The 26932-nt window shown below is 36.6% G+C and overlaps 9 protein-coding genes across 9 annotated transcripts; 5 read left to right on the top strand and 4 right to left on the bottom strand.

Annotated features, from left to right (window-relative positions):
• Positions 1-701: 701 nt before the first annotated feature.
• Positions 702-1985, top strand: SAPINGB_P001937 (uncharacterized protein; the record flags this gene model as incomplete). Its single annotated transcript, XM_031996657.1, has 1 exon — positions 702-1985. The coding sequence occupies one exon, from the start codon at positions 702-704 to the stop codon at positions 1983-1985; it is 1284 nt and encodes a 427-aa protein (XP_031852548.1).
• A 1284-nt stretch (positions 1986-3269) lies between these two features.
• SAPINGB_P001936 (uncharacterized protein) lies at positions 3270-6594 on the top strand (the record flags this gene model as incomplete). Its single annotated transcript, XM_031996656.1, has 2 exons — positions 3270-5069; positions 5146-6594. The coding sequence occupies 2 exons, from the start codon at positions 3270-3272 to the stop codon at positions 6592-6594; spliced, it is 3249 nt and encodes a 1082-aa protein (XP_031852547.1).
• A 1153-nt stretch (positions 6595-7747) lies between these two features.
• Positions 7748-11093, top strand: SAPINGB_P001935 (uncharacterized protein; the record flags this gene model as incomplete). Its single annotated transcript, XM_031996655.1, has 2 exons — positions 7748-9559; positions 9648-11093. 2 exons carry the CDS (start codon positions 7748-7750, stop codon positions 11091-11093), a joined length of 3258 nt encoding a protein of 1085 aa, XP_031852546.1.
• Positions 11094-11237: 144 nt separating this feature from the next.
• SAPINGB_P001934 (uncharacterized protein) lies at positions 11238-12770 on the bottom strand (the record flags this gene model as incomplete). The annotated part of the gene is made up of 1 exon (XM_031996654.1): positions 11238-12770. The coding sequence occupies one exon, from the start codon at positions 12768-12770 to the stop codon at positions 11238-11240; it is 1533 nt and encodes a 510-aa protein (XP_031852545.1).
• Positions 12771-16708: 3938 nt separating this feature from the next.
• SAPINGB_P001933 (uncharacterized protein) lies at positions 16709-18818 on the top strand (the record flags this gene model as incomplete). Its single annotated transcript, XM_031996653.1, has 2 exons — positions 16709-17407; positions 17463-18818. The coding sequence occupies 2 exons, from the start codon at positions 16709-16711 to the stop codon at positions 18816-18818; spliced, it is 2055 nt and encodes a 684-aa protein (XP_031852544.1).
• A 1124-nt stretch (positions 18819-19942) lies between these two features.
• SAPINGB_P001932 (uncharacterized protein) lies at positions 19943-20829 on the top strand (the record flags this gene model as incomplete). The annotated part of the gene is made up of 3 exons (XM_031996652.1): positions 19943-20239; positions 20316-20733; positions 20789-20829. The coding sequence occupies 3 exons, from the start codon at positions 19943-19945 to the stop codon at positions 20827-20829; spliced, it is 756 nt and encodes a 251-aa protein (XP_031852543.1).
• An 84-nt stretch (positions 20830-20913) lies between these two features.
• On the bottom strand, positions 20914-21438 carry SAPINGB_P001931 (uncharacterized protein; the record flags this gene model as incomplete). The annotated part of the gene is made up of 1 exon (XM_031996651.1): positions 20914-21438. One exon carries the CDS (start codon positions 21436-21438, stop codon positions 20914-20916), a length of 525 nt encoding a protein of 174 aa, XP_031852542.1.
• Positions 21439-21718: 280 nt separating this feature from the next.
• On the bottom strand, positions 21719-24795 carry SAPINGB_P001930 (uncharacterized protein; the record flags this gene model as incomplete). The annotated part of the gene is made up of 2 exons (XM_031996650.1): positions 21719-24419; positions 24503-24795. 2 exons carry the CDS (start codon positions 24793-24795, stop codon positions 21719-21721), a joined length of 2994 nt encoding a protein of 997 aa, XP_031852541.1.
• Positions 24796-25225: 430 nt separating this feature from the next.
• Positions 25226-26671, bottom strand: SAPINGB_P001929 (uncharacterized protein; the record flags this gene model as incomplete). Its single annotated transcript, XM_031996649.1, has 1 exon — positions 25226-26671. The coding sequence occupies one exon, from the start codon at positions 26669-26671 to the stop codon at positions 25226-25228; it is 1446 nt and encodes a 481-aa protein (XP_031852540.1).
• Positions 26672-26932: the final 261 nt, after the last annotated feature.

Here is a 26932-nt window from a genome sequence, read left to right as displayed (position 1 = left end):
TTTTTTTTTTTTTCTTGATCAAGTTATTATTATTAATAAAAATAAAAAAATAAAATTATTATATATATGGAAATAAATGACTTTTAATAATTATTATGATAAAAAGACTTCAGTTAGAAGTTTGATAATTCTGGTTTTTTCAAAAAATTTTTGTCTGAGGCTTTTAAAAACCTCTTTTTATGTTATTTTTTTTAATTAGTAGCTCAATATATATATATATATATATATATATATTTTTTGTGTGTGTTCTTTATAATTTATTTATTTATCTATCGTGGCTGTATATATAAATATATATATTAAATGCTAAGCTAATAGTTAACTGAAATCCACTTCAAACCAATGGCGGCGCTGCCCGTTTGTATCTGTAAACATTGCTTATAAGCAGCAACCAGTGCCAACCCTCATTTAATTACCCTAACCCACATAAAACTTAACCCTCAAAAAAAAAAAATCCTTTAAATAGCTGGCCACCCCCCAAAAAGACTTTTTCTCTCCTACTGGACGCCCCCCTCCAGTCAACCGACTACTACACTTCTCCACAGTTTCTATCTAGCAGTAGTTATTCTTTTATCAAGAATAACTCTTTTAGAATACCCTAAGCTTTTTTTTTTCTTTTGTTTATTATTATTCCTTTCTTGTCCATTGCTTCAAATCGACTTGCACCAGCTAACACACTTAAATATCATTAATCATTAACAATGGCTAACGTTGTCTTGGGAGCCCAATGGGGTGACGAAGGCAAGGGAAAGCTTGTCGATCTTCTCTGTGACGACATTGACGTCTGCGCCCGCTGCCAAGGTGGCAACAATGCTGGTCACACCATTGTCGTCGACGGCAAGACCTTTGATTTCCATATGCTGCCTTCTGGCCTTATCAACCCTAACTGTATCAACATTGTTGGCACTGGTGTCGTTGTTCACATTCCTTCCTTTTTCCAGGAACTTGAAAATATTCAAAAAAAGGGCCTTGATACTACCGGTAGACTTTTCCTTTCTTCCCGTGCTCAACTGGTTTTTGACTTTCATCAGATTGTTGATGGCCTGAGAGAAGCTGAACTTTCTACAGCAAACAAGGCTATTGGTACCACTAGAAAGGGTATCGGCCCAGCTTACTCTACCAAGGCCTCCCGTTCCGGCCTCCGTGTTCATCACCTTGTTTCTCAGGAAGAAGGTGCTTGGGAGGAATTCGAGACCAAGTTCAGAAAACTTGTTGCTGGCCGTCATAAACGTTATGGCTTTTTTGAGTATGACATTGATGCCGAGGTTGCCCGTTACAAGGAGTACGCCGATAAGATCCGCCCCTTTGTCGTCGACAATGTTCCTTTCATTAACAAGGCTTTTGATGAAAAGAAGAAGGTCCTTGTTGAGGGTGCTAATGCTCTCATGCTTGATCTTGATTTTGGTACTTACCCTTATGTTACCTCCTCCAACACTGCCATTGGTGGTGTCTGCACTGGTTTGGGTATTCCACCCCATAAGATTAATGAGATTTATGGTGTTGTCAAGGCCTACACTACCCGTGTTGGTGCCGGTCCTTTCCCCACCGAGCAGCTTAACGAAATTGGCGAGCATCTTCAGAATGTTGGCCACGAGTATGGTGTCACCACTGGCCGCAAGCGCAGATGCGGCTGGCTCGATCTTGTTGTTCTCAAGTACTCAACCTTGATTAATGGTTACACTCATCTCAACATTACCAAGCTCGACATTTTGGACGATCTTTTGGAGATTAATGTTGCTGTTGCCTACAAGTACAATGGTAAGGTCTTGGAGTCTATGCCTGAGGACTTGAACATTTTGGAAAAGGTCGAGGTTGTCTATGAGACTTTCCCTGGCTGGAAGGCTCATACTTCTAAGGCTCGCACTTTTGATGAACTTCCCAAGGAAGCTCAGAGCTACCTTAAGTTTATTGAGGACTTCATTAAGGTTCCTATTAGATGGGTCGGTGTTGGCCCTGCCAGAGACCAAATGATTGTTGTTGAGTAAACCCGAAAGTGTTTCTCATTAATTTAATCTCACTTTTTTTTTTTTTTTTTGCTTTCATAGAGCTAGGTTAGGTTTATTATATTATTCGGTTTAAATTTTTATAATTACTATAAGCAAGATCGTGCTCTAAAGCTATTGAGACTTGATTGATGATAATCATCTTTATCAGCTGCCTATATGGCAAGATTCATATTTAACCATACAAAAGTAGGGTAACACAGTGTGATTTAAAATTTGTCTCGATTTCCAACTTGCTATTGAAGCATGCTTGTTTACACGGGTAAATCTAATGGTTTTAGAGGGATATTGTAGACCTGATGCTCAGTATTTACATGATTGTTCCTCTAAGGCTATTTTGTCATAAAGACGATCGAAAAAATGTTTGGCAGTTGTTTTTTTCCCCCAAAAATGAAAACAGCTAGGGTTGTCTGTTGAATTGATTATTAGGGACGGAACTAGAGATTGCAAATTTTTTCTCTTGATAACAATCTTTTTTTTTTATTTATTTATTGACTCATATAAGATTGAAGCCCAATACTCATAAATATTCATAAATATTCCTAATTAGGAATATTTATGAGTATAACGATATAAACTAAACGGGTGATTTGAATATAATATTGAAGTTTTTCTATCTCAACCTTACAATCTTGGCAGAATTACTCATTGAATAATATTCAAAGCCATATATTGTAGTATTATAGTAAACATAAATCGTAAATATATGTATTCCATTTTGCATACATAAAAATATTACATGTACTAAGAGTTTAGTAAGCCAACATTTTTTTGCTCAAAATGTCTTGACAAAATCATTTTTTTTTTCTTCAATTCACAACGCCAACACGATAAATTGTCGGATATTTTACAAAGACTTTGCTCACAGAATGATAAAATCATGATAATTAGAAATATCAAAAATAAGAAAATCCTTTTAAATCAATGTTTTTAAATTAAAGTGAAAAAAAAAATTAAATTAAATCAGTTTATATAATTCCCTATTAAATTTTAGAATCTACGAACCTGAAAATACCAGAAAAAAATTGATTATATTGATTTTTAGAGACCTGACGAGACGAGACCAGACTAAGGGTTTTGGGACTGGCTTTTAATACCAAGGTGTAACTTCCATCATGCATTTTTTTAGCCAACCCCTCAAAAAAAAAATTCTATTTAAACGTAAGGTCTTTCCGGTTTTAATTTCTGTTTCTATTTTTTTTTTGTCCTTCTGTTTTTTTCTCTTGTTTTGTATAAACAAAAAAAAAAAAACATACGTATCTTACTATGGATAACAAAAAAAACCCAACTTTTTCTCAGATCCCTCCAAGGGTCATTTCTATTTCTCCTTCAACTAGTCCTCCTCAGGTTCCTCCTGATGCAACCCAATCTCCTTGGGGGTTGAACGTTAACCAGGCTGCGGCTGCTTTTAAAACAAGTCTTTCTAATGGTCTTACCCCTGATGAAGCCAAAGCCCGTCTTACTGAACACGGACTTAATCAGCTTGATCAAGGTGAAGGTATTTCTCTTGTTAAAGTATTGGTTAGTCAGGTTTGTAATGCTATGATTCTTGTTCTTATCATCTCAATGGCTATTTCTTTTGGTATCAGAGATTGGATTGCTGGTGGTGTCATTGGCGGTGTTATCGGAATTAATGTTGTTGTTGGTTTCATTCAAGAGTACAATGCTGAAAAAACAATGGACTCTCTTCGTTCTCTTTCGTCTCCTACTGCCAGAGTCATTCGTAACGGCTCCGATGAAACAATTCCTTCGATTGAAGTTGTTCCTGGTGACTTGGTTGTTGTTAAAGTTGGTGACACTATCCCTGCAGACCTTAGAATTGTTGACTCTATGAATTTTGAGACTGACGAGGCTCTTCTTACTGGTGAGTCTCTTCCTGTCGTCAAGGACCCCACTGAAGTATTCCCCTTGGATTGCGGTGTAGGCGATCGCATCAATATGGCTTATTCTTCTTCAATTGTCACAAAGGGTCGTGCCACTGGTATCTGCACTAGCACTGGTATGTTTACAGAAATTGGTGTCATTGCAATGTCTCTACGCTCCCAAAACAAGGGATTCCGTCCTGTCAAGCGCGATGAGTTTGGCAAGGCTCGCAAACGTGACTATCTTGGTGCTTTTATGGGAACCATCAAAGACGCCATTGGAACATTTCTTGGTGTTAATGTTGGAACCCCATTGCACAGAAAGCTTGCTCAGTTGGCTATTTTCCTTTTTGGTGTTGCCGTAATTTTTGCAATTGTCGTCATGGCTGCCCAAAAATTTAAAGTTAACAGAGATGTCGGCGTTTATGCTATTGCTGTTGCATTGTCTATGATTCCTGGTTCCCTTGTTGTTGTACTCACAATTACCATGGCAGTGGGAACTAAGGTTATGGTTAAGCGTAACGTTATTGTTCGTAAACTTGACTCCTTGGAAGCACTAGGTGCTGTTAATGATATTTGCTCAGATAAGACTGGCACTCTCACTCAAGGAAAAATGGTGGGTAGAAAAGTTTGGATTCCTACTGTTGGTACTTATCAAGTCATCAACTCTACTGAAGCTTTTAACCCCACTGTTGGTCAAGTTACCTTTTCTTCAGGTACTCCCTTTGAAGACTCTAATGAAGATGATGTCCACCAAGATTGCCCCCAGCCTTTACCCCATCGTTTTACCGAATGGCTCGATGTTGCTTCTCTTGCTAATATTGCAAAAGTTCATTGCGAAACTGATGATTCTGGAAATTCTACATGGAAGGCTAATGGCGACCCTACAGAAATTGCAATCCAGGTTTTTACGCACCGCATGGACTGGCAGAGACCTAAGTGGACCGAGGGTGAATCTCCCAAGTTTACTCACCTTGCTGAATATCCCTTTGATTCTTCCATCAAGCGTATGACTGCTGTTTACAAGGAAAATGCTACTGGTATCATTCACATCTTTACCAAAGGTGCAGTTGAGCGTGTTCTTGGTTGCTGCTCTACATGGTATGGTGGCTCTAATCCTGATGCTAACGGTGTTTCTTCTCTTACTGAAGAAGATACCCAATTGATTCTCAAAAATATGGATGCCCTTGCAAAGCAGGGTTTGGTAAGTTTTCCACGAAGACTTGACTATGAAGAACAAGAGTTTACTAACATTTTTAGTTGTATTACATGTCGTTTAGAGGGTTCTGTCATTTTCGCGAAAAGTTTACAATGGTCCTGACAACACCAATTGGAAAGAAGTTAACCGCGACGATATCGAAAAAGATCATTGCTTCTTAGGACTAATTGGTATTTATGACCCCCCTCGTCTCGAATCCGCTGGTGCTGTTAAAATGTGCCACCGCGCTGGAATTAATGTCCACATGCTTACTGGTGATCACCCAGGTACTGCAAAGTCAATTGCTCAAGAAGTTGGAATTTTACCGCACAATCTTTATCACTATCCTGAAAACGTTGTCAAGGTTATGGTTATGACTGCACAACAGTTTGATTCTCTTTCTGATGAAGAAATTGATGCTCTTCCCGTTTTGCCACTGGTAATTGCTCGTTGCGCTCCTCAGACTAAGGTTCGCATGATTGACGCTCTCCACCGCCGTAAGGCCTTTTGTGCCATGACCGGTGATGGTGTCAATGACTCACCTTCTCTTAAGCGTGCCGACGTTGGTATTGCAATGGGTATTTCAGGCTCGGATGTTGCTAAAGATGCTTCTGATATTGTTTTGTCTGATGATAACTTTGCGTCTATTCTTAATGCGGTTGAAGAGGGTCGTCGCATGGCTGCTAATATTCAAAAGTTTGTTTTACATTTACTTGCTGGTAATGTTTCACAGGCATTGTTTTTACTGATTGGACTTGCATTTCAAGATGATGATGGGTATTCAGTTTTCCCATTATCTCCAGTTGAGGTTTTGTGGGTTATTATGATAACATCATCATTCCCAGCGATGGGGCTTGGTATTGAAGCAGCTGCGCCTGATATTATGGACCGACCTCCTGTAAACTCTAAGGCTGGAATTTTTACTTGGGAAGTGATTATTGATATGATTTGCTACGGAATTTTGATTTCAATTGCTTGCATTTTTTCGTTTGTTGTTGTTGTTTATGGTGATGGAAACGGCCAATTGGGGAGTAACTGCAATAATAAGTACACTGAATCCTGCTTGTATGTTTTCCGTGGTCGTTCTACTTCTTTTTTGACAATGACTTGGTGTCTTCTTCTTTTGGCTTGGGAAGTGATTGATTTGCGTCGTTCTGTTTTCGCTATGCATCCTGATTCTGAGACTCCATATACACAAGTGTTTAACGACCTTTGGAGAAACCAGTTTTTGTTTTGGTCTGTAATTCTGGGCTTTGTCACTGCTCCACCTTTGCTTTACATTCCTGTTATTAACAAGATTGTCTTCAAGCATGGTCCGATTGGGTGGGAATGGGGTGTCGCTATTGCTGCGCTCTTTATCTTTTTTGCTGGCTCTGAACTCTACAAATGGTTTAAGCGAATTTATTACCGTCATCATTCTGAAGTCGTCCACAATCCTGAAGATGATTTGGAAAGTTCTCCATTTTCCAAGTATTCGTCAATTTCTATTGATAATACACAAGAAAAGCTGATTATTGGAACCATGAAGTAGTAGGCCCTTCTTTTAATCGTACCTTTTTTTTATTTTTTTTTATTTTTTTTTATTTTTTTTTATTTTTTTTTATTTTTTTATAGGTTTTTAATGAATAAATAATACCATTAATCATTCACAAAATTAATTGTAAAAGTCTTGAATTTAAATCTAACTTGTTTATACAATGATACATTAAAAAAAAAAAGATGACGAACTATATTTAAGTTGATAATAAATTGATAACGTATTCCAATATATCACTTGATACTATCTATGTGCCACGTTCTCCAGAAACAACACAAAAAGAAATGAAACTCACCTTATTTTTACTTAAAGTGGTCTGAAGTAGCCTTGTGTTATTCGCTAACTTGACATTTTAGTATAAAGTGATGAAGAAAAAAAAATATTATCTTTTTTGTTTTTATGAAAAATGGGCCTTTCTTTGCTCTACCTTACACCCACCCACCCACACACACACACACACAAACAGGATGCCCAGTAAAAATCTTTAAATCAAGCATGTTATTCTTAATTTTGCTTTTAAAATCTAAATCTAATTATTTTTTTTTTCTCCACAGCTTAAACAAACCTTTCTAGAACAGAAGAAAATCAGTCTCCCCTCCGTTACTATAATAATAATAAAAATCAAATTGGCAAAAAAATATTCATATGATAAAATCTACGTACCCAAATCCCATAAAATGAAAGAGAAAAAAAAAAGCCAAGAAACAAGCTCCATTTTAAAGATAAATTTTAACTAAAGCTTACTTGATCATTCCTTTATATACTAAACCGTTGTCATGACCCTATAAGGTACTCGATCTTTTCCCGAAAATTTGTCGTAAATAAATAAATGTATATTAATAATTATATTTGGACCAACTTGACCTGCTATTTTTCTATTTTTTCTATTTTATTTTCAATCAAACTCATTCCGCATTTAGTATAATCACTAAAATCATCATTTTCAATATTTTTGAAAACGTTTTTACGCCTCATTTCTTTTTTTCTTGGGTATGATGATAACCCTTCAAATTTATGCTTAAATATAAGATGTTTTCCCAAACTTTTGTCTCTTTTTCTAAAAAAAAATATATTTAGTACACTTTTTTATATTTTGAAACAAATTTTGTTAATTAAATCAAGTAAAAAATAATTAAAATAAATTAAAATGAATAGTAAAAAAAAATTCCCCATCGTTAAGATCAAATCAGCAGCTCAATCTATATCTTCTGTTTCAGATCTGTCAGGTTCTAATTCCCCAACAATTCAAAATAAAAAACAGACCCCATGGAGTTTGACAATCGAACAAACCGAACAAGAATTCAAAACAAGTACAACTAAAGGCCTTAGCAATGAAGAAGCTGAAGCTCGAATTGCCAAATATGGTCTTAATCAATTAGACCAAGGAGAAAGTATTTCGATTATTAAAGTATTGATGAGACAAGTATGCAATGCAATGGTTCTTGTACTTTTAATTTCAATGGCTATATCCTTCGGCATTAAGGACTGGATCGCTGGCGGCGTTATCTCTGGTGTAATTGGCATTAATGTTTTTGTGGGATTTATCCAAGAATATAATGCCGAAAAAACCATGGAGTCTCTTCGATCATTATCTTCTCCCACCGCTAGAGTTATAAGAAACGGCACTGATGAGACTATACCTTCAATTAATGTTGTCCCAGGAGATTTAATTGTCGTCAAAGTTGGCGATACTGTTCCAGCAGACCTAAGAATAGTTGATTCCATGAACTTTGAAACCGATGAAGCTTTATTAACTGGCGAATCTCTTCCAGTATCTAAAGATCAAAGTCTAATATTTCCCATTGACTGCGGTGTCGGAGATCGCATTAATATGGCTTACTCTTCCTCCATTGTTACTAAAGGTCGCGCTACTGGTATCTGCACTAGTAGTGGTATGTTTACAGAGATTGGTGTCATTGCAATGTCTTTGCGATCTCAAAATAAGGGCTTTCGACCGGTTAAACGCGATGAGTTTGGTAAAGCACATAAAAGAGACTATGTGGGTGCATTCGTCGGCACAATCAAAGATGCCATTGGGGCATTTCTCGGAGTCAATGTGGGCACGCCTCTTCAAAGAAAACTAGCACAATTAGCAATATTTCTTTTTGGTGTTGCTGTTATATTTGCGATTGTCGTCATGGCCGCTCAAAAATTTAAGGTTAACCGTGAAGTTGCAGTCTATGCAATTGCCGTTGCCTTATCCATGATTCCTGGTTCTCTTGTTGTCGTCCTTACAATCACTATGGCTGTAGGGACAAAAGTCATGGTTAAACGCAATGTTATTGTTCGGAAGCTTGATTCACTCGAAGCGCTGGGTATTGTGAGCGACATTTGTTCTGACAAGACTGGCACTCTTACACAAGGTAAGATGGTTGGCAGAAAGGTTTGGATTCCTGCAGTGGGGACTTATCAGGTAATCAATTCTACCGAGGCTTTTAATCCTACAACTGGTCAGGTGACATTTTCCCCTAATACACCGTATGAGGACAGCATTGAAGATGATGTGCACCAAGAATACCCCCAACCTCATCCAAAGTACTTTACTGAATGGTTAAACTCTGCATCTCTTGCAAATATTGCAAATATTCATTGCGAGGCTGATGAATCTGGTAATAATGTATGGAAAGCCAATGGAGATCCTACAGAAATTGCAATCCAGGTATTTGCTCACCGCCTAGACTGGCAAAGAAACAAATGGACCGAAGGTGAAAACCCTAAGTTCACGCATCTTGCCGAGTTCCCTTTTGATTCTTCCATTAAACGCATGAGTGCTATTTACAAGGAAAATTCAACTGGGCATGTGTACGTTTTTACAAAGGGGGCAGTAGAACGTGTTCTTGATTGCTGCTCCACTTGGTATGGAGGCTCCAATCCTGATGAAAATGGCGTTTCAACACTTACAGAAGAAGATACTCAGTTGGTTTTTAAAAACATGAATGCTCTTGCAAAACAAGGTCTGGTAAGTTTTTTTTTTTTTTTTTTTTTTTTCGGACGAAGATTTAAAGATTTAATATTTTTAACAGTAATTTTTTTACTAACTTTCACAGAGAGTGCTATCCTTTTCTTTCAAACTTTACACTGGACCCAAAGATATCAACTGGAAAGAAGTAAATCGTAACGATATCGAAAAAGATCTTCACTTCTTAGGACTAATTGGTATTTATGATCCCCCTCGTCTCGAATCCGCTGGTGCTGTTAAAATGTGCCACCGCGCTGGAATTAATGTCCACATGCTTACTGGTGATCATCCAGGTACTGCAAAGTCAATTGCTCAAGAAGTTGGAATTCTACCGCATAATCTCTATCACTATCCAGAAGATGTCGTTAAAGCAATGGTTATGACTGCACAACAGTTTGATTCTCTTTCTGATGAAGAAATTGATGCTCTTCCCGTTTTGCCACTGGTAATTGCTCGTTGCGCTCCTCAGACTAAGGTTCGCATGATTGACGCTCTCCACCGCCGTAAGGCCTTTTGTGCCATGACCGGTGATGGTGTCAATGACTCACCTTCTCTTAAGCGTGCCGACGTTGGTATTGCAATGGGTATTTCAGGCTCGGATGTTGCTAAAGATGCTTCTGATATTGTTTTGTCTGATGATAACTTTGCGTCTATTCTTAATGCGGTTGAAGAGGGTCGTCGCATGGCTGCTAATATTCAAAAGTTTGTTTTACATTTACTTGCTGGTAATGTTTCACAGGCATTGTTTTTACTGATTGGACTTGCATTTCAAGATGATGATGGGTATTCAGTTTTTCCATTATCTCCAGTTGAGGTTTTGTGGGTTATTATGATAACATCATCATTCCCAGCGATGGGGCTTGGTATTGAAGCAGCTGCGCCTGATATTATGGACCGACCTCCTGTAAACTCTAAGGCTGGAATTTTTACTTGGGAAATTATTATTGATATGATGTGCTATGGTGTTTTGATTGCTATCGTTTGTATTTTTTCGTTTGTTGTTGTTGTTTATGGAGCTGGAAGTGGAAACCTGGGTGAAAACTGCAATAATAAGTACACTGAATCCTGCTTGTATGTTTTCCGTGGTCGCTCTACTTCTTTTTTGACAATGACTTGGTGTCTTTTACTTTTGGCTTGGGAAGTGATTGATTTGCGTCGTTCTGTTTTCGCTATGCATCCTGATTCTGAGACTCCATATACACAAGTATTTAAAGATCTTTGGAGTAATAAGTTTTTGTTTTTGTCGGTCGTTTTGGGATTTGCCAGCGCCCCACCTTTGCTTTACATTCCTGTTATTAATAAGATCGTTTTCAAGCATGGACCTATTTCATGGGAGTGGGGTATATCTGTTGCGTCTGTTATTTTATTTTTTTTGGGATCAGAAATGTACAAGTGGTTTAAACGCATTTATTTTAGAAATAAAGAAGGGAATAAGATAAAAACCGAAGAAGACTTAGAAAGTGCCACTTTTTCAAAGTTTTCTTCAATCTCAAAAGAACCGCAAGAACATTTAATCATGAAATCTATTCAATGATTATTTTTTTTTTAATATTAGGGTAAATTTATTTTCATCAACTCATTAAAGGATTATACAAAATATGCAAAATAGTTATAATAAAAAAATAAAAAAATATGCAATAAGAATTTCATAACGTCATAATAATTGTAAGAGTAACTATTATATGACTTCCCATTTCCATCCAGCTTTGCTGACTCTTCCAAGGATCATCAGTATTGCACCTCCTGTAAAGAATCCTCCACACAACATTGACAAGTGCATAAATTCGTTATTATTAGGTCCAAGCGTAAGTCCAGATATTGGCGTTGAAAATGCAGTAATGATACTTAATGCAAAAAAGCACATGCTAAAACGTGTTCCTAAACGAGTAATATCTTCAGTCAAATGAGGAACACAAAACGGTGGGAAAGTGCCAACTACACCTGAAACATATCCATAAAAAATGGTAAAAACCACTAACGACGCATTTGAATTTATAGTGAAAAACGGATAGCAGCAAATAGCAGCAGCAATACTAAATAGAACAGTCATGTTAAGCGCACCTAAATAACGTGCAATTAAAAACACTGTAAAACGACCAACTACACCAGCAGCATTTAAAATCGCAACAATGTATGTAATGATATTTGGATCAGCATTCATGTATATGGCAAAAGATTGAATCTGAGAAAATGGGGTATAAAGTGCAAAAAAGCAAAGTGCAACACCTCCAACAAAAAACATAAATTCTGGTGTATGTAACGCAGTCTTATCAACCCATGAGTTTAACGAGAAAATTGAACTGGTATACTTTTTTCGAGCATATTCCTGGCGAACATGGAAAGGGAGTCTGTCACGAGTAACAGAAATCAAAATGATTAAGAAAAAAAGTTCGATAAATGCTAGTATTCGAATTGTCCAAGAAAATCCAACGTGTTGAATCAAATTATTTGCAGCAATTGGGAAAATTATACCTCCAACACCTCCACCTGATGCACAAACACACATTGCAAACCCACGCTTGCGTTTAAAGTATGCTGAACAACAGCCCAAAACAGGGCCAAAAAGCATTCCCATACCCAATCCCATTCCAACACCTTGGGCAAGCAAAATTTGGTATAATTTGGTGCATTCAGCTACCAACATGAAGCACACAAAGATAAGGGTAGAACCAATGATTTCCAAATAATAAAAATAGCCATCATCAAATAAACGTCCCGTAAAGACACCTCCCATAAAAATGCAAGAAAGCTGCAACGATTGAATCCAGCCAAGCTGAAATGAAGACAAATGTTTAAAAAGATCCGTCTTATAGTATGTTTGAAACACACCAAAGGATGTAATAATACCCCAAGTTGTCAATACTGATAAAAATCCACCCAATAGTGACAAATATGCCCATAAACCGCCTTCCGGAAAGTATGTTGGATCGTGCATTTTATTATAAGAGGTGCCAGCCTCATGGTCGCTGCTATCACCATTCAATTCAGAAATAGAGCTACCATCGGTTTTATATGCTTTATCATCCACAGGAAAAGAATTTTCGGAATAAAATGCTGGTATGGTTATGGTAATAGTTTTTTCGTTTGCTTCATCAAGGTGTGGGTAGCAATCGTGCCCCTCTTTTTCTATTATATTGCTTTTATCTTTAAAAATCTGACTCTTTTCCAGACTAGGTATGTGACTAGCAGGCGCTATAGAATCTGACGACATTTAAAAAGTATTGTAAATTTGGTATTTTGATTTTATAATTTGAAAAAATTTTTTTTTTTTGATGAGTTTGAAAAGAAATATTCAGAAGAAAATAATAAAATTTGTCGGATGTATGACAATATTTATAATAATAGTCCTTCCCCCAAGATAGGGTTCCCTATTGAGAAGTACTAAAAGTGCGGCCTTGCGTAGTGACCCCCACCATAAACCCGAGGATAGAAAAAGAAAGGTGGAATATCCAAATTAACCTTAATATAGTAATATTAGTGACCCTGATCAATTAGTATGACTTTACAATTCAAGTGATCAAACGGGAAAATAGAGGAGGTATAAGACTACCGTAGACATCCTCTTTCATTGGAAGATATTAGAAAATAACCATAAATGTACAAATGAAAAGTTAGAAACATTATACAAAAACCGGTCAAATGATCTCGACTGAATTCATGGGGAAAGAAAACAACATGTTGTACTATAACCACTATTTATTTCTGACATTTCAAAAGATATTTGCAACAAAATAGGAAGCCCTAAAAAAGTTTTTGATAAGAGCTCTGAACGGTCTGCATTATATCTTGATCGCACCAAAGAAACATCAGCATTAAACGATCTGCTCTGCATTTCAAAAAAATGGCTTAGAATAATAAAAAAAGAATTTTTGAGCAATAATCCTAGACTTTCTATTCCACACACCATTACTGTAAAGAACAAATAAGTCCGTTATTCTTACCGGAATCTAGTTGAGAATTTACCCCACAAAAAACATAACAAAGCGCCACACACTCAACGGCCTTTGAACAGCACTAAAAAAGCACATAAGCACATTACATATAGCACTCCCCGGGGTAATCATTTTGACCCCTCCATTTTACAGGCTAAATCAACAGAAGAATATGATAACTTAGAAGTGATTATTTAAACAAGAAGCTTGTTTAGGGGAATCCATCTCCTTTTTACCGTCAACGGCATCAGATACCGGATGTCATTGTTGTGACACATTTAACGCCGTAGCAATCAGAATGGGGGGCTGAGAAAGTTTATGACTAATCACTTCAAGAAATTCGGCCGGGTAGACCTTACGTGTGAAGACAACTGAGCAGGATATGAAAAAAGCGTAGAAAAAGGAATTTTTAAATAACATCAATTTCAATTAAGCCCTTCTAAATGGACTGTTTTCAAACTTCCATTCTGATTTATCCTTGGGTTGTCACATTTCACGATCTAAATAACATCTTTTTGTCAAATTGTCCGGGTGTAATGTAGATCCGGGTAACATCCACATTTCTTTTAGAAATAAAAAATTCAAAATTCAAAACAAGAAATAACAACGGCTCCAGATGTCCCTTCTTTTAGCTATGATGAACATTTGAAAATACAAAGAGTCATGAATTTTATAGAAACTACAATTAGATGAGTTAATATTTCCCTAGACCAAAGATAAGATCTATAATGCGTTATATTTATACACAGTGACATCTGGCAACATGTTTAAGGAAAAAAGTCTTTTTGATGACTATTAATATTTAAAAGCATTTTTTAATGATCACAGCGGTTAAATCAAACTTATCATTTTTTTTAAAAAACAAAACACAAAAATTGACTGATCATGATGAGCATTTGGAAATTCTGCTCGTTTACCTTTTTTTTCTATATATTTTTTTTAATAAGGCCATTGAGTAATCATCAAGCCATTCCATTTATCAAAAAGGAAATTGTAAATTAAAAAAAAAAAATTTATTTGAAAGATTTGATCTTTAACATTTGCTGTAAATCACATATTTCATCACTTAAAATCCAATATAAATGCATTTGAAAATTTAATAGTGTTTATAAATCCCCAATCGTTAAGAAAAGGATGTTAGAAGATAAAGAGTAGAATTGCTAGTATGTTAATAATTAATGAAATGCCATTGTTATTGTTGAAGATATTAAAAATGATATTGTCAACCGATTGTCATATTTTTCTCAAAAATTATGGTTCGCTTCGCTCACATGTAGAACACCAAGTCTAAGAGTTTGATTGTTTAGGCCTAATAAATTGAAATGCTAGTGTTTTTTATAACTATTAATGTGCATTTAAAGCAGGTAGCTGTGCTTTTGATTCAAAATAAAATGTGGTATTTTGAATACCTAAAGGTTGGCCTGAAAAATGAAAATAGGTAGAAGTTGCATTTAATCGCGGAATTATTGACCCTAAACAAGATTAGGAAATATGGGTTTTATTCCGTGACTTATTTTTTTTTAAGTTTAATTGAAAGTATTAAATTTCCTCTTTTATTTAGTTGTCATGGTTCTAAAATGTAAATCACAGGTAACGAGGCTATAACAAATGCATCACTTTAAAAATATTGATTTACAATTAAAAGTTTAAATTTATTTTTTTAAAAAATACTTGTCAAATTATTTTTCATTATTCAGGAATTACTGGTTAGCTGTTTGTTAAAATTCACCTAATAGTTTGTGGAAACAATGAATTGATTTGTTTACCTAATTGTTTCTTTTCACCTCCACAATTTACTACCCATTTTTGTTCTTCCAAGAATATAAAAACACTCCAATATGTTCGCCTACTTTAATTATACAATGCGTTGAAAACTATGTACCTTAATGGTTATCATGGTCAATCATGCTAACAAAATGTGTGGCCATTTTAGGAGATTTTTCACGAGATTTAATTTAACTTGGCTCATTACACATTTTACAAAACAAGAGCACTCAACCGAAATTTTGACGTTGCACGGGGGGTGCCTGCACCCGTAAACAACAATAAAAAAAAACTTTAACTCTTTGATAACATTTTTAGGCATTTATTTCTCCAGTTTTTTTTTTTGTTTTTCTAGTTATTTAGCAAAAGCATTAATATTTTTGACGAATTAAAAATCTAAATAGTATTTTTTTATTCCAAATTTAAAATCCAATGTTTGAAATTTGATTTTCTATATCCGCTCTTCTAGTTTACAATGTATGTGACTAACATATTGCATAGTTATTGTAATTACAAATTTCTCTTAGGACTCCGACGGAGCACTCTGTAATCACGGAACTAAAAAGATACTATCACGTACCTTTTGGTCATAAATCATCAAGTTCAAATATTGTGGATGTTTTTTGTCGGAGTCCATAAAACAAAAAAAAAAAAATTACTTTATAAACATTCAAGCCACAAAAGAATGCAAAATTTTCACTTTAAATCCAAAAGCTGTCAACAAACCGATAGTCATTCCTAAATAAAAGATTTGGTAAACAGTTGAGATCTAAAGTTTGTATCTCTTAAAGGATTAGAGCACAGGGGGACTTTATTGTAATAAGGATTCCAGTGAAAATTACTCAGCTATAGTAGATAAATTTATGGTCATTGTATTAATCCTAATAGAACCGAATGTTATTTAAGTTAGGAACAAACCCTTATTATGTTTGACTCATCAGGTGGCTTGAATCCACGGAATTTTTTTTTTCACATCCTGTGACTTATGGCCGTTATACCTAACTTATTAATAGTTTGATGAGGATCGTCACGTTAAATTATTTCCGTGTAAAGAAGGACATAATTTATCTTCTTCTTATTTCAAAATAGACAAAAAACGAAAAATAAATAAAGAGATCTCTGGAAATCTTTAATCTTTAGTAAACATCTGAACGAAGATTAAAAAGGAAGATAAAACGTACGAAGAAAATAAATAAAAAAAAAGATTTAGGTAAACTAAAACGCCAAAGCCGCATAACACCCGGTAAGGCCGTGAGTAATCTTTGAAAGGCTATAGTAAGTTTGGGAGAGAGCCGAAATTTTTCACATAAATAGCTGTTGATTTCCCGCATAACTTTCTCTATTTCCATTCTTTTCTCATTTGAACCCGAATATTTGCGCAATATTTTTTGAGCATCAATACACCAGTTTCGATAGCTATCACTTTGCATTTTTTTTTTATTTTAAAATAAAAATGCCAACACAAAAATTAATCATACCTCAGCAAAATGCACCCCCATTAAGTAGGCATGATTTATCCGCTGACGGATCTTCTGTTCCTTCGTCGTCTACCAACAGTGTAGATCACCATAAAAATTATCAGTCACTACAAGATGTTCAAGATGCTTCTTCAACAGATTCAGATGCTACAGTTTCTTCAGAAACATCTCCTCAAAAGCCTACAAGACAACAATATACACTCCGGGACCAGCTGGATGGGTTCCCGTTCTGGCAAATGTTTGTCATTATGACTGTGCGTTTTTCAGAACCTGTAAGCATGACGTCCTTATTCCCATATGTATACTTTATGGTAAAACATCTCCGACCCCAAGGAAGCGAAGCTAGCATATCCCGATATGCCGGATACATTAGTGGTAGTTTTGCTTTATGCCAGGCCCTTACTGGTGTTCACTGGGGACGATACTCTGATAAATATGGTCGCAAGCCTATCCTACTTATTGGAATGTTAGGAACTTGTATCTCACTATTTTGGTTTGGTACCACTCAATCCTATCACATGGCTATGATTGCCCGCTGCTTAGGAGGTGTTCTTAACGGTAATGTAGGTGTTATCAGGACATCTATTGGCGAAATCGCACCCAAAAGACAGCATCAAGCTCTGGCAATGTCTACCATGTCGTTGCTATGGCAGCTTGGTTGTGTTATCGGACCGGTAAGTAAACTTTAGTAAACCCTGCCCTTAACCTTACTAATAATAACCTTAATAGATGATTGGAGGTTCATTAGCCGACCCCATAATAAACCATCCCGGATGGTTCTCAGAAGACAGTCGCTGGAAAAAATTATTTGAAAAGTGCCCATTTTTACTTCCCAATATTGTAACTTCTACTCTTCTATTTTTCAGTTTAATTTTGGCATTTTTATTTTTAGAAGAATCCCATCCTGATTATTTGGGACGTAATAAATACGACCCTGGCTTGGCTGTTGGTGATGCAATTATCCAATTTTTGACGTTTGGAAAATTCAACCCTGCAACTGCCAGAAATGAACGGTTCCAAAAGAAACTTAGAGACGAAGAGCAGGCTGCTTCTGTTCTATCGGCAGAATCTGACGATTCTAAAAAATCAAACGCTAACAGTACCCAGTCAACTGAATCCACCAATTTACTACAACGCGTTGACGATGTTGTTGAAGAGGATATGGAATATATTAGCGGTGAATTCACTAATCATGATCATGTTCATCATCATTCAATTACTGCAGAAAACACAGTCTCCAACTATGGCTCTTTAGGCCAATTACAGCAACAACCATCGTCACCTACTGCAGAATCAATCAGCAGCACCAGCAAAGAAGATCGCAGCGCTAACGGAACCTTTTTTGAAGCTCTTACACCCGCGGTTTTAGCTACAATGTCTATGTATTTTTTGATTGCTCTACAAACTGTTGTGTTTGACGAAATGCTTCCACTCATGGCATCTACTCCGCCAGTTTTGGATCCTGCCCTAGGAGGGCCAAGCAAACTTCCATTTCACTTTGTTGGTGGTCTTGGTTTAACTTCGGTTCAAGTAGGAAACCTTTTATCTATGACGGGTCTTGTGGGCACATTTTTGGTCATGTTCTACTTCCCATATGTTGATGGTAAATATGGCACATACGGACCATTTTGCCTAGTCAATAAGTTGTTCCCTCTAGTGCATTTCCTTATGCCGTTTTCTTTATTATTAGTGGGCGCACCTCCAGAAAGCGCAGTAGCAAAAGGTATTGCTTGGGTTCAAAAGAAGGCTGTTGATCATGGATTTACCCCTCCAATGTACGCTTTGCTTGGAATTATGATGATAAAGACTCTTTTGATGGCCATTGCATTCCCTGCAGTCATGCTTCTCATCAACAGAGCAATCCCAAATAGAAAGCATACTGGCGGTATCAATGGCTTATCACAGATGTTTGCTGCTACTGCAAGAGCAATAGGTCCTATTCTCTGGGGGTTAATCATGACCAAGGGCCAGGAATGGCAGCTTGCAGGACTTCCCTGGTGGTTGTTGACAGTAGTCTGCTTCGGAGCTTTTGGGTTTATCAAAATACTGGATAGATATCGTGACGTTTTTGAAAAAGATAAATAAAAGACATTTTTACTATGCATCATATTTAGTTTACACGTAAATTTTATAAAAAAACATTGATCTTAGACTAAAAACAAAGTTTTTAATATGTATTTCAACTAGTTGAAATCCAAAAATTAACAGAATTAAAAGTAGCTAAAAGTTTTTTCTCTTGAGATTACACACCCAAAATAAAACTAGGTGGTAAGTTTTTACACCTTAAAAATTAAAAAAAAATAAAAGTAAATTTGTTATTTTAGGTAGATACTCTAACTCATGAATTTAAGTAGTTTTAATAATTTTTCCAGGAGATTCTAAAATTTATAAATAAGACCTTTATTATTATAAGAATTTGAAAAAAAAAGACAAGAAAAAAATTTCAGCATAATTCATTTATTTACTGATTTAGTAAATTTTGATGAAGTTATTTTTATTCAAATATCCACTGCTTTGCAGAAAAAAGCCGCACATTTACTAATCTGGATATCTACCCTATATTTTTAGAAATTTCTTCGGCAAAGACCTTTTAAACCTGATCATGAGTAGTCATTAATATCAGCAATGAAATACTTTGACCTCTAATTACGAGTTCGTCTTAAACCAGTTTTTTCTATACCACAGTTTTAACATTTTTTGAGATTAAAACTGATTAAAGATATTGACAAAAATTTTTATATCCAGCTATCAGTAATTTTATTGAAAGATCTTGGCTTTAAACCGTTTTTTATGAAAAGCCAAATAGCGGGACTCAAATTTTTATAAGCCACATTCTTTTAATTCTAGTATAATAGTTTCTTAAAAAAAAAGAGCACAATAAAAAAATTATTGTGGCTTTTATTAATTTTTTTAAGATAATGAAAATTTTAAATTATCAGAGTACTAATTCATATCAGTGGCTCATGATTGTCAATAGATTTCTTAAATACGATACTGTTAAAAGGGAGTCATGATTGTGTTTGGGGAGCGACGGCTTTTAAAACTTTGTTACAAGATTAGTTACAAATTATAACTTGTAATTGATATCCAGGCCCATAACACATTTCCACAACTACACAAAAGTAAATAAACAAAAAAAAAACTCCAAAGTGTTTTGATTTGCATTTACATCGTCACTACTACCACTCTTCGATACACTTGACGACAGAATGTATTCCGGAATATCATCCCAGCAGCAGCAACAGGCTGATCAGTCTATTCCTTCTTCAACAGCGCCTCAGTCTACTGGTGCATTTAATTCTAGACGCCGGACTCTTTTCAGTGGCTTGAATAATGCACCAGCAACTACTAATACAAACTCATTACCAGCAAACGACTTCAGACACCAGCTTAGCGGAGCTAGTCGATTATCTCAACCCTCAACACAGACACAACCTTTAGGACAAACACAAATTCCTCAAACTCGAGAAGTTACAGATGATCAGAAGCAAGAAATTCGCGAGGCTGTAAGTATTTGTACTACATTGTTACGTAAAACGCGAGTTTAAATAATTGACTAACACGCGTTTTTTTATGATTTAGTTTGACGTTTTCGATAGCGATAATGATAACTACTTGGATTTTCATGAATTTAAGGTCGCTATGCGTGCTTTAGGGTTTGAACATACGAAAGACGAAGTTCTTAAAATACTTGCAGATTTACATCCAACAAACAATGCGAACAGCAATTCGTCTAAAAGTAACCCTGCGCTAAACCCCAAGACTCTGTTAACACAAGCCATCAGCTTTGAGGAGTTTATGCGTCTTATGTCACAAAAAATATCACAAAGAGATCCCCTTGAGGAAATACGGCGGGCATTTCGATTGTTTGACGTTGATCGCACTGGCCGTATAGGCTTTGCTGATCTTAAGCGTGTAGCCCAAGAATTAGGTGAAAACCTTGATGATGATGAATTACGAGCAATGATTGATGAATTTGATTTTGACCAGGACGGTGAAAGTAAGTACAACTCCATTTTTTTTTCAATAAATTAATACTAACTAATATTTAATAGTAAGTGAAGCCGAGTTTATTGCTATCTGCACTGAACACTAATGACATGAAAGACACACGATACCATAGAATACCTTGTAATATGTAACCCTTAATAATTTATCTTTTTAATAATGCTTGGTTATTTTACAGTTTCGTTTCTGGACTCGATGATTCTTCTGACCAAGCGGAGCTGCGACGAGCAGCATCAAGTGATTCTTGGCCCTGAACAAGAACGCATCGATCATGGGCAATTATAGTTTTAATTCCTGCATTCTGTGCTGCATCCAAAGTAGCATCGTCAAATGTTCCAGGCTGGAACCACATTGCACGAACTGCTTTTCGTAGAGCCGGAGTCTGGCCGATGTGCTCCACTAAAGCCAACGAGGCTTTGGGCGGTGTGACGACGGAAATGGCAATAGAAGAAAACTTATCGGAATCGGTTGAGGATTTCTCAAATACTTGAGAGTATACAGAATCAAGGCTGGAGTAAGTAGGCTGTTCCAAAATGGTGGGGGATTTGGGGTTAATCCCTGCCACAGGAAGTTGTCGGTGAAGGTACCAGGCCAAAATCTTATTGCCAAACTTTGTTGGGTCGGCCGAAGCTCCAGCAACGGCATACAATCGGTGAGGTCGAAAAAAGGATTCCATAGCTGCTTGAGAAGAAATCATTATTATTTCAAGTGAGGGGTTTATGAAAGAAGAAGGTGAAAATGACGGTGTTTGGATTGTTATTAATCAGCAATAAAATTGGGTGTGGGGGAAGAAGAGGATTAAAATGGTGGCAAGCTGTTTTCTTTTTAAATTTTTTTTTATTTTTATTCGCGTCCCTCACAATTAACCCCACAACTAAGCGGAACTAATTGATTTAGAAAGAAACATAAAAAATCGATAAATAAAACGGATTCTTAAAAAAATATTAAATTCTATAAATTACACTATATTATATTCATTAACTCCAATATACCTCATCAGCATTCCCCCCTGAATCATATCCAGAGTTCATATCAAACCCATTTTGAGAAAGCGCATTTTGGTTTTGATTTTGACCTTGACCTTCGTGATTTTCAGAATAGTATTGAGAGTCATTATAATTAAGATGGTTTTGCTGTTCTTGGATGGAAATATTATTTTGTGAATTAATATGGTTTGAGTTTTCATAATTAGACCCTGAAATCGGTCCCATATTTATTTTAGATCCCATTTCCATGTAACTATGGATCTCTTGACCCAAGTCATTTATATCCAACTCGTTAAAATCAATCGCTGATGTTGATTCCGCAGACATGTGATGAAATAATTGACGACTACCATTTCCATTCGTACTGACATTCATATTCATGTCCATTGTTACGGACATTTCCATTTCCATACCCATTCCTAAACGCATATTCATGTTCATTGGCATAGGGATCATATTGCTTGTTGACCCAGTACTACTATTACTATCACTTCTTCTAATGCCTCTGTTCATATGATCTTGAATATTATAGTTGCGTTCGTGGCTATTCTGATTTTTATACCTGATGTTGGTTCCAATAATTTGGGTGCTACTATCATATGGGCTGCCCGATGGGCTTCTTGAATCAGTGACAGGAATTGAAGTAGCTGATTGTGCATTTGGAAAAGTCATGTTATTTAAAAGTGACGAAATGTGATCATCAAACCCTGTTCCAGACGGTCTTCCTGAACTCGAAAAACTGTTCGTTCTAGCTTCGGGGCTAAGAATTGGAGTTGGGCTTACACTTGCAGCTGAATGCATTTCCATGACACTATTAGAACTTCGTTGAGGTATTGGTGGTGAGTCGTTTGTATTTGTATAGTTTGGAAAATCTATCTGAACAGATCTGGGCTGTTGTTGTTTTTGCATAGATTGTGATTTAGACTGATTTAACTCTGTTGCTGCCTTCATCTGTTGCTTTTTTGCAGCAAGCTCTTGTTCTTGAGATCTTTTCATTTCTTCATTTTTCAAGAGCCTATTTTGCTCATCAGTGTTTTTTGTGTATTTGATGAGCTTTTCTCCCCCGTTAGGGAAATCGCATTCCAAGTCGTCATCTTCGGGTATTTTACCAAAAGAGTATATAGCGTTGATTTTTAACATAGCAAGGTTAACACCATCCCAACTTCCAGCAAGACGTTTTAACGAGTTTTCCCATTTTTTATATGCATCCGTAGCATCTTTGTGCTCCTTTGAAGAAGTTGCTGTGACTTTAAACAGCAAAAAGAATGATACAAGAGTGCAGAAATTTAAGCTAGTCATTGAATGCCAAAATGAGTGTAAATGCCAATGATCAATAGCTGATGTATATGTAATGACTCTTTGAATTGTAGTCCAAGCCTGTTGGCGATACTTTGCGGCAGTTGGCCTATCAATGATTCCAGTGCATAAAGGATGGATTTTAAGCCGAAGCAATAAAATTGCTATGGTGACTTCAGCTAGATGCAAAACACCATTCTTAGATGGCTCATCTGCTTCATAGTAATCTGTATTTTTAAGTTGGTCTGGTAGTTGATTACGCCAATCATGCAACTTTTTCATGTAAGTCTCAACTTTGTATATGGTACTTTTGTAATCATGGTAGCGAGCAGCATATCCCTTAACAGAATAAAACTCTTTCACCACTTGATCCAAAATTCTTGTTAGTCGAACAAATTGAACAAAAAGTTGTAGGCCAGCAGAGTCCGGTTCAGAATAGATGGTCCATGTTGTATTGCAATCTGAAAGTAAGGAAGGAATTCCCAAGTTGGCGGAATTCCACTTTTCAACGAGATAAGTTACAGCCCATAAGCGTTTTCGCAGACGTTTTTCTTGAGCAGGAATTACCCACTCTGTGCAGTCTAGGTGTAATCCCAGGCGATGGCAAGTAGATACTAGAATTGAAATATCAGTGCAAGAAGCAAATGTAGCTGGGATAATGTTGTTTGATATATTTTTTTGCGTCAATAAGAGAAGACCTTGAATAGTGCCTAGAGTAGGGTATTGCAGACTCTGTTCAATAGCATTTCGACATTCGCCATAAAGCTTGTCGTAAAGACCATCAGGGATAAGCTTTTGGCATAGCTCAAATTTATCATACTTCCACCATATGCTGCTAATGGCATATATCCCCGAAAGCAGGGCTATGTCTATGGAGGAACGATCAGTTTTGTAAGTTTTTAAAAATTCTTGTTGGTCAACCACAGGGAAAGTGGGGTAAATAAATTTAAAAAAAATATTAATGAGGCGATCATCAAAATCTTTGGTTAGTTCCCGCAGTCTGGCATGACATTTTTTTTGCGACTGTTTAATTTGATCAGGTCTTTCGTCGCGTAGTGCTAAAAAGTTGAGAGGAAAATCAGGAGCCTTATAAGCTTTCCGCATAGCCGTTTTAAACAACTTGACAAGATAAGGGTCTTTTGCTTTATCAACTGGCATATAGTATTGCATCAAATGAGGATCATGATCACCAGAGGGTCCGCAAAACGCTACCGTGTCGAAACCTTCTGGCAAAAGTGGAGGTGGTTGAGCTTGTGTGTTTTCACCATCCTTAATAGTAGAACGCCATTGTTGCTCCCAAATCGTAAATTCATCCTCGATTTCGGGTGCAGAGGCATAATGCTCAAGAGTTGGCACATGAAGTTGTCTTCTAGGTTTTTCTTGATCTTTTTTAGCTCTATATAGGTCAGAGCAACAAAATAACCCAAGGTCTGTTAGATGGATGAGAAAAGTTTTAGTGATAAATAGTGGCTGACATACCGTTTAGGAACAGGAGTTGTCGTGCTCTTGCGTTTCTTACTAGCTGTAGCTGCTGCTCCGACACCAGAACCCGATTTTGCCTTTCTCTTTCCCTGTGCCTGAGCTTGAGATGATGTAAGAGAGGCTGTTGGATTGCCTGGTGTTGAGTTTTGTGTGGTCACAGGGTCTTGAGGTAATTCTTGATATCTAGAGCCTATCTCAGAAACAGGCCCTTCAGAAACTTGGTTGGAGGAAGAGTTAGAGAGAAGGGGATTTTGAGAAGAAGTTGAAGTAGGAACAGATAATGAATCCATGAAAAAAAATGGAAATATGAAGTTAATTAAAAGCTTCAAACAAAGTTATTCTTCTATGTAAACAGAGAACGGTGAATGTTGAGTTTTGTTAATTTTTTTATTTTTTTTTCTGGTTCCATTCACGAGATAGACGTTTTTTTTAGAGTGCATTGCAGTGGGGGAGATATTTTTTCTTAGGTTTGTTTGTAATATATTATGTAATATCTATTATTACCTTATTCGGACTAAAGATCAAGATCCCAAATGCATATTTCGTGAACCTGTAGCTTTATCTTGAGCTAATTTATTATAATGTGCTATGTAGTGTTGTAAAAGTAATAAACCAAAAAAAAAAAAAAAAAATAAACATTTATTATCATTATTTTTTTCATCATGAATTTTGGGATAGATAATCCTAGGTGTGTATGTGCAAGCCTTATTTTTTCTTTCTTTACTCCGATTGCTCAGACCAACCCTTGGGTCTAGTTAAGCCGTAGGCGTTGTAGAATTTAGGAGTGCAAGAGTATCCCTTCCAAGCAAAATTCTCATCAGGGTTGCAAACACACCGGCGGTCGGTTCGCATTTCCTCAGTGGTAGGGCAGTGGTGGAATGGAGCATGGTAATAACCAATATCTTCAAAGTGGTGGATTTCGTTCTTGTTAAGGAACAAAGAAGCAGCAATAGAGTGGACAGGAGCATCACCCCAACGCTCGTAGAAAAAGCCACCGGCCTGATCAAGGAACTTGAAAAAAGAACGGTAAGCTTCACCACGCCAAAAGTCTAAGTCGCCAATCTCGAAGTTGGACCAGAAGTGGCAAAGGTTATAATCGTCACCATTGTTGTCTGAAACATAGTTCATGAGATTATTCTTGGCCAGGTACTTTTCACCACCCTCGGTCAAAAACTTCTTGACATTATCCCACAGAGTGGCAATAGTTTCACGATATTCGTACAAAGAAATAGTGAAACCATACTTAAGTTTGTTCTCTGCCATGTACTTGAAAACATCATAGTCAATATCACAGTAAAGCTTAATACCGGGCTCAACACGCCAGTAATACTTGAACTGATTCATAACAGGCTGTCTCCAGAAGAAGCCAGACTCAAAGCGGCACATGTGACGGTAAGGAACTGAATCACCGTAGATGATCTTCTTAGCACGCATTTCCTCGCGAACAAGAGCAGCTCTATCCTTGTCAATCCAGTCAGGGAAACTCCAGTGCTCGGGAGGAATAAGACCGTAATGGGTCTTACCAGAAACAAGGTTAGTGGTGACCTTAATAAAATTCTCGTCAAAAGGTTTATCGTTCAAAAAGACCCAGTCGTATTTAAACTTGCGGTTAAATCTGTCCTCAACATGATTAATAGATTCGACAAGTTCCCATAAATCACTATTGCGGGCAAGGGTAACAAATGTGGCATTTTCGCGGACATATTCGGCACCAGGGAATGTAGTTAGCTTAGGAGGGATACCATTATTGGGCTTGTCAATATCTCCATTGTCGGTGATCTTGAACTGGGGATTAGATGTCACAGCGTTATCTACCTCCTTCTTGGGCTCTTCTTGATTGCTGGGCTGCTCTTGCTCTTGCTCCTGGTTTTTGTTTTCGTTTTCGTTTTCGTTTGATTGTTGTTCCTGCTCCTTTGGAGCTTCCTCTGCCTTCTTTTCGTCGTTAGAAGCGTTTTCTGGCTTCTCCTCAAGGACTTCAGGTTGTTGTTCCTCAGATTCAGTTGTAGTTTCACCAAAGTTTTGTTTGTAAATGTCTGAGATTGTGTTCATGGATTTATCACTAATGCTGTTGACATATTCACGGTGATATGTGCTGATGTAAACCAACCCCAGAATTAAAAGGGTCAATAAGACCACCAGTCTAAGAAGCTTGGGATATCTAGACATTCTTATGGCAGCTTATTGTCAAAATAATGAGTAAAAAAAAAATTAAAAGAGATTGTCAGCTACTCAAAATCTGATGAAAATAAATTTATGAAATTGTAAATTTGAGCAAAGACTTTAAAAGTAATAGAGGGGAAGAAAGGGAAAAAAAAAATTTAATGACAGGTGTTAAGAAAAAAAAAAAATAAAGGTTCAAAGGGGCATTAAAGGACGTACCACCCACTACTAATCACCCAAAAGGCTCTCTCCTGCTTTTTTACACAT

Source organism: Magnusiomyces paraingens (assembly GCF_902498895.1).
Source record: "Magnusiomyces paraingens strain CBS 517.90 genome assembly, contig: contig2, whole genome shotgun sequence".
NCBI classification, from domain to species: domain Eukaryota; kingdom Fungi; phylum Ascomycota; class Dipodascomycetes; order Dipodascales; family Dipodascaceae; genus Magnusiomyces; species Magnusiomyces paraingens.
Note: the sequence above shows the minus strand (reverse complement) of the source record. Positions and strands in the feature narration are given on the sequence as shown.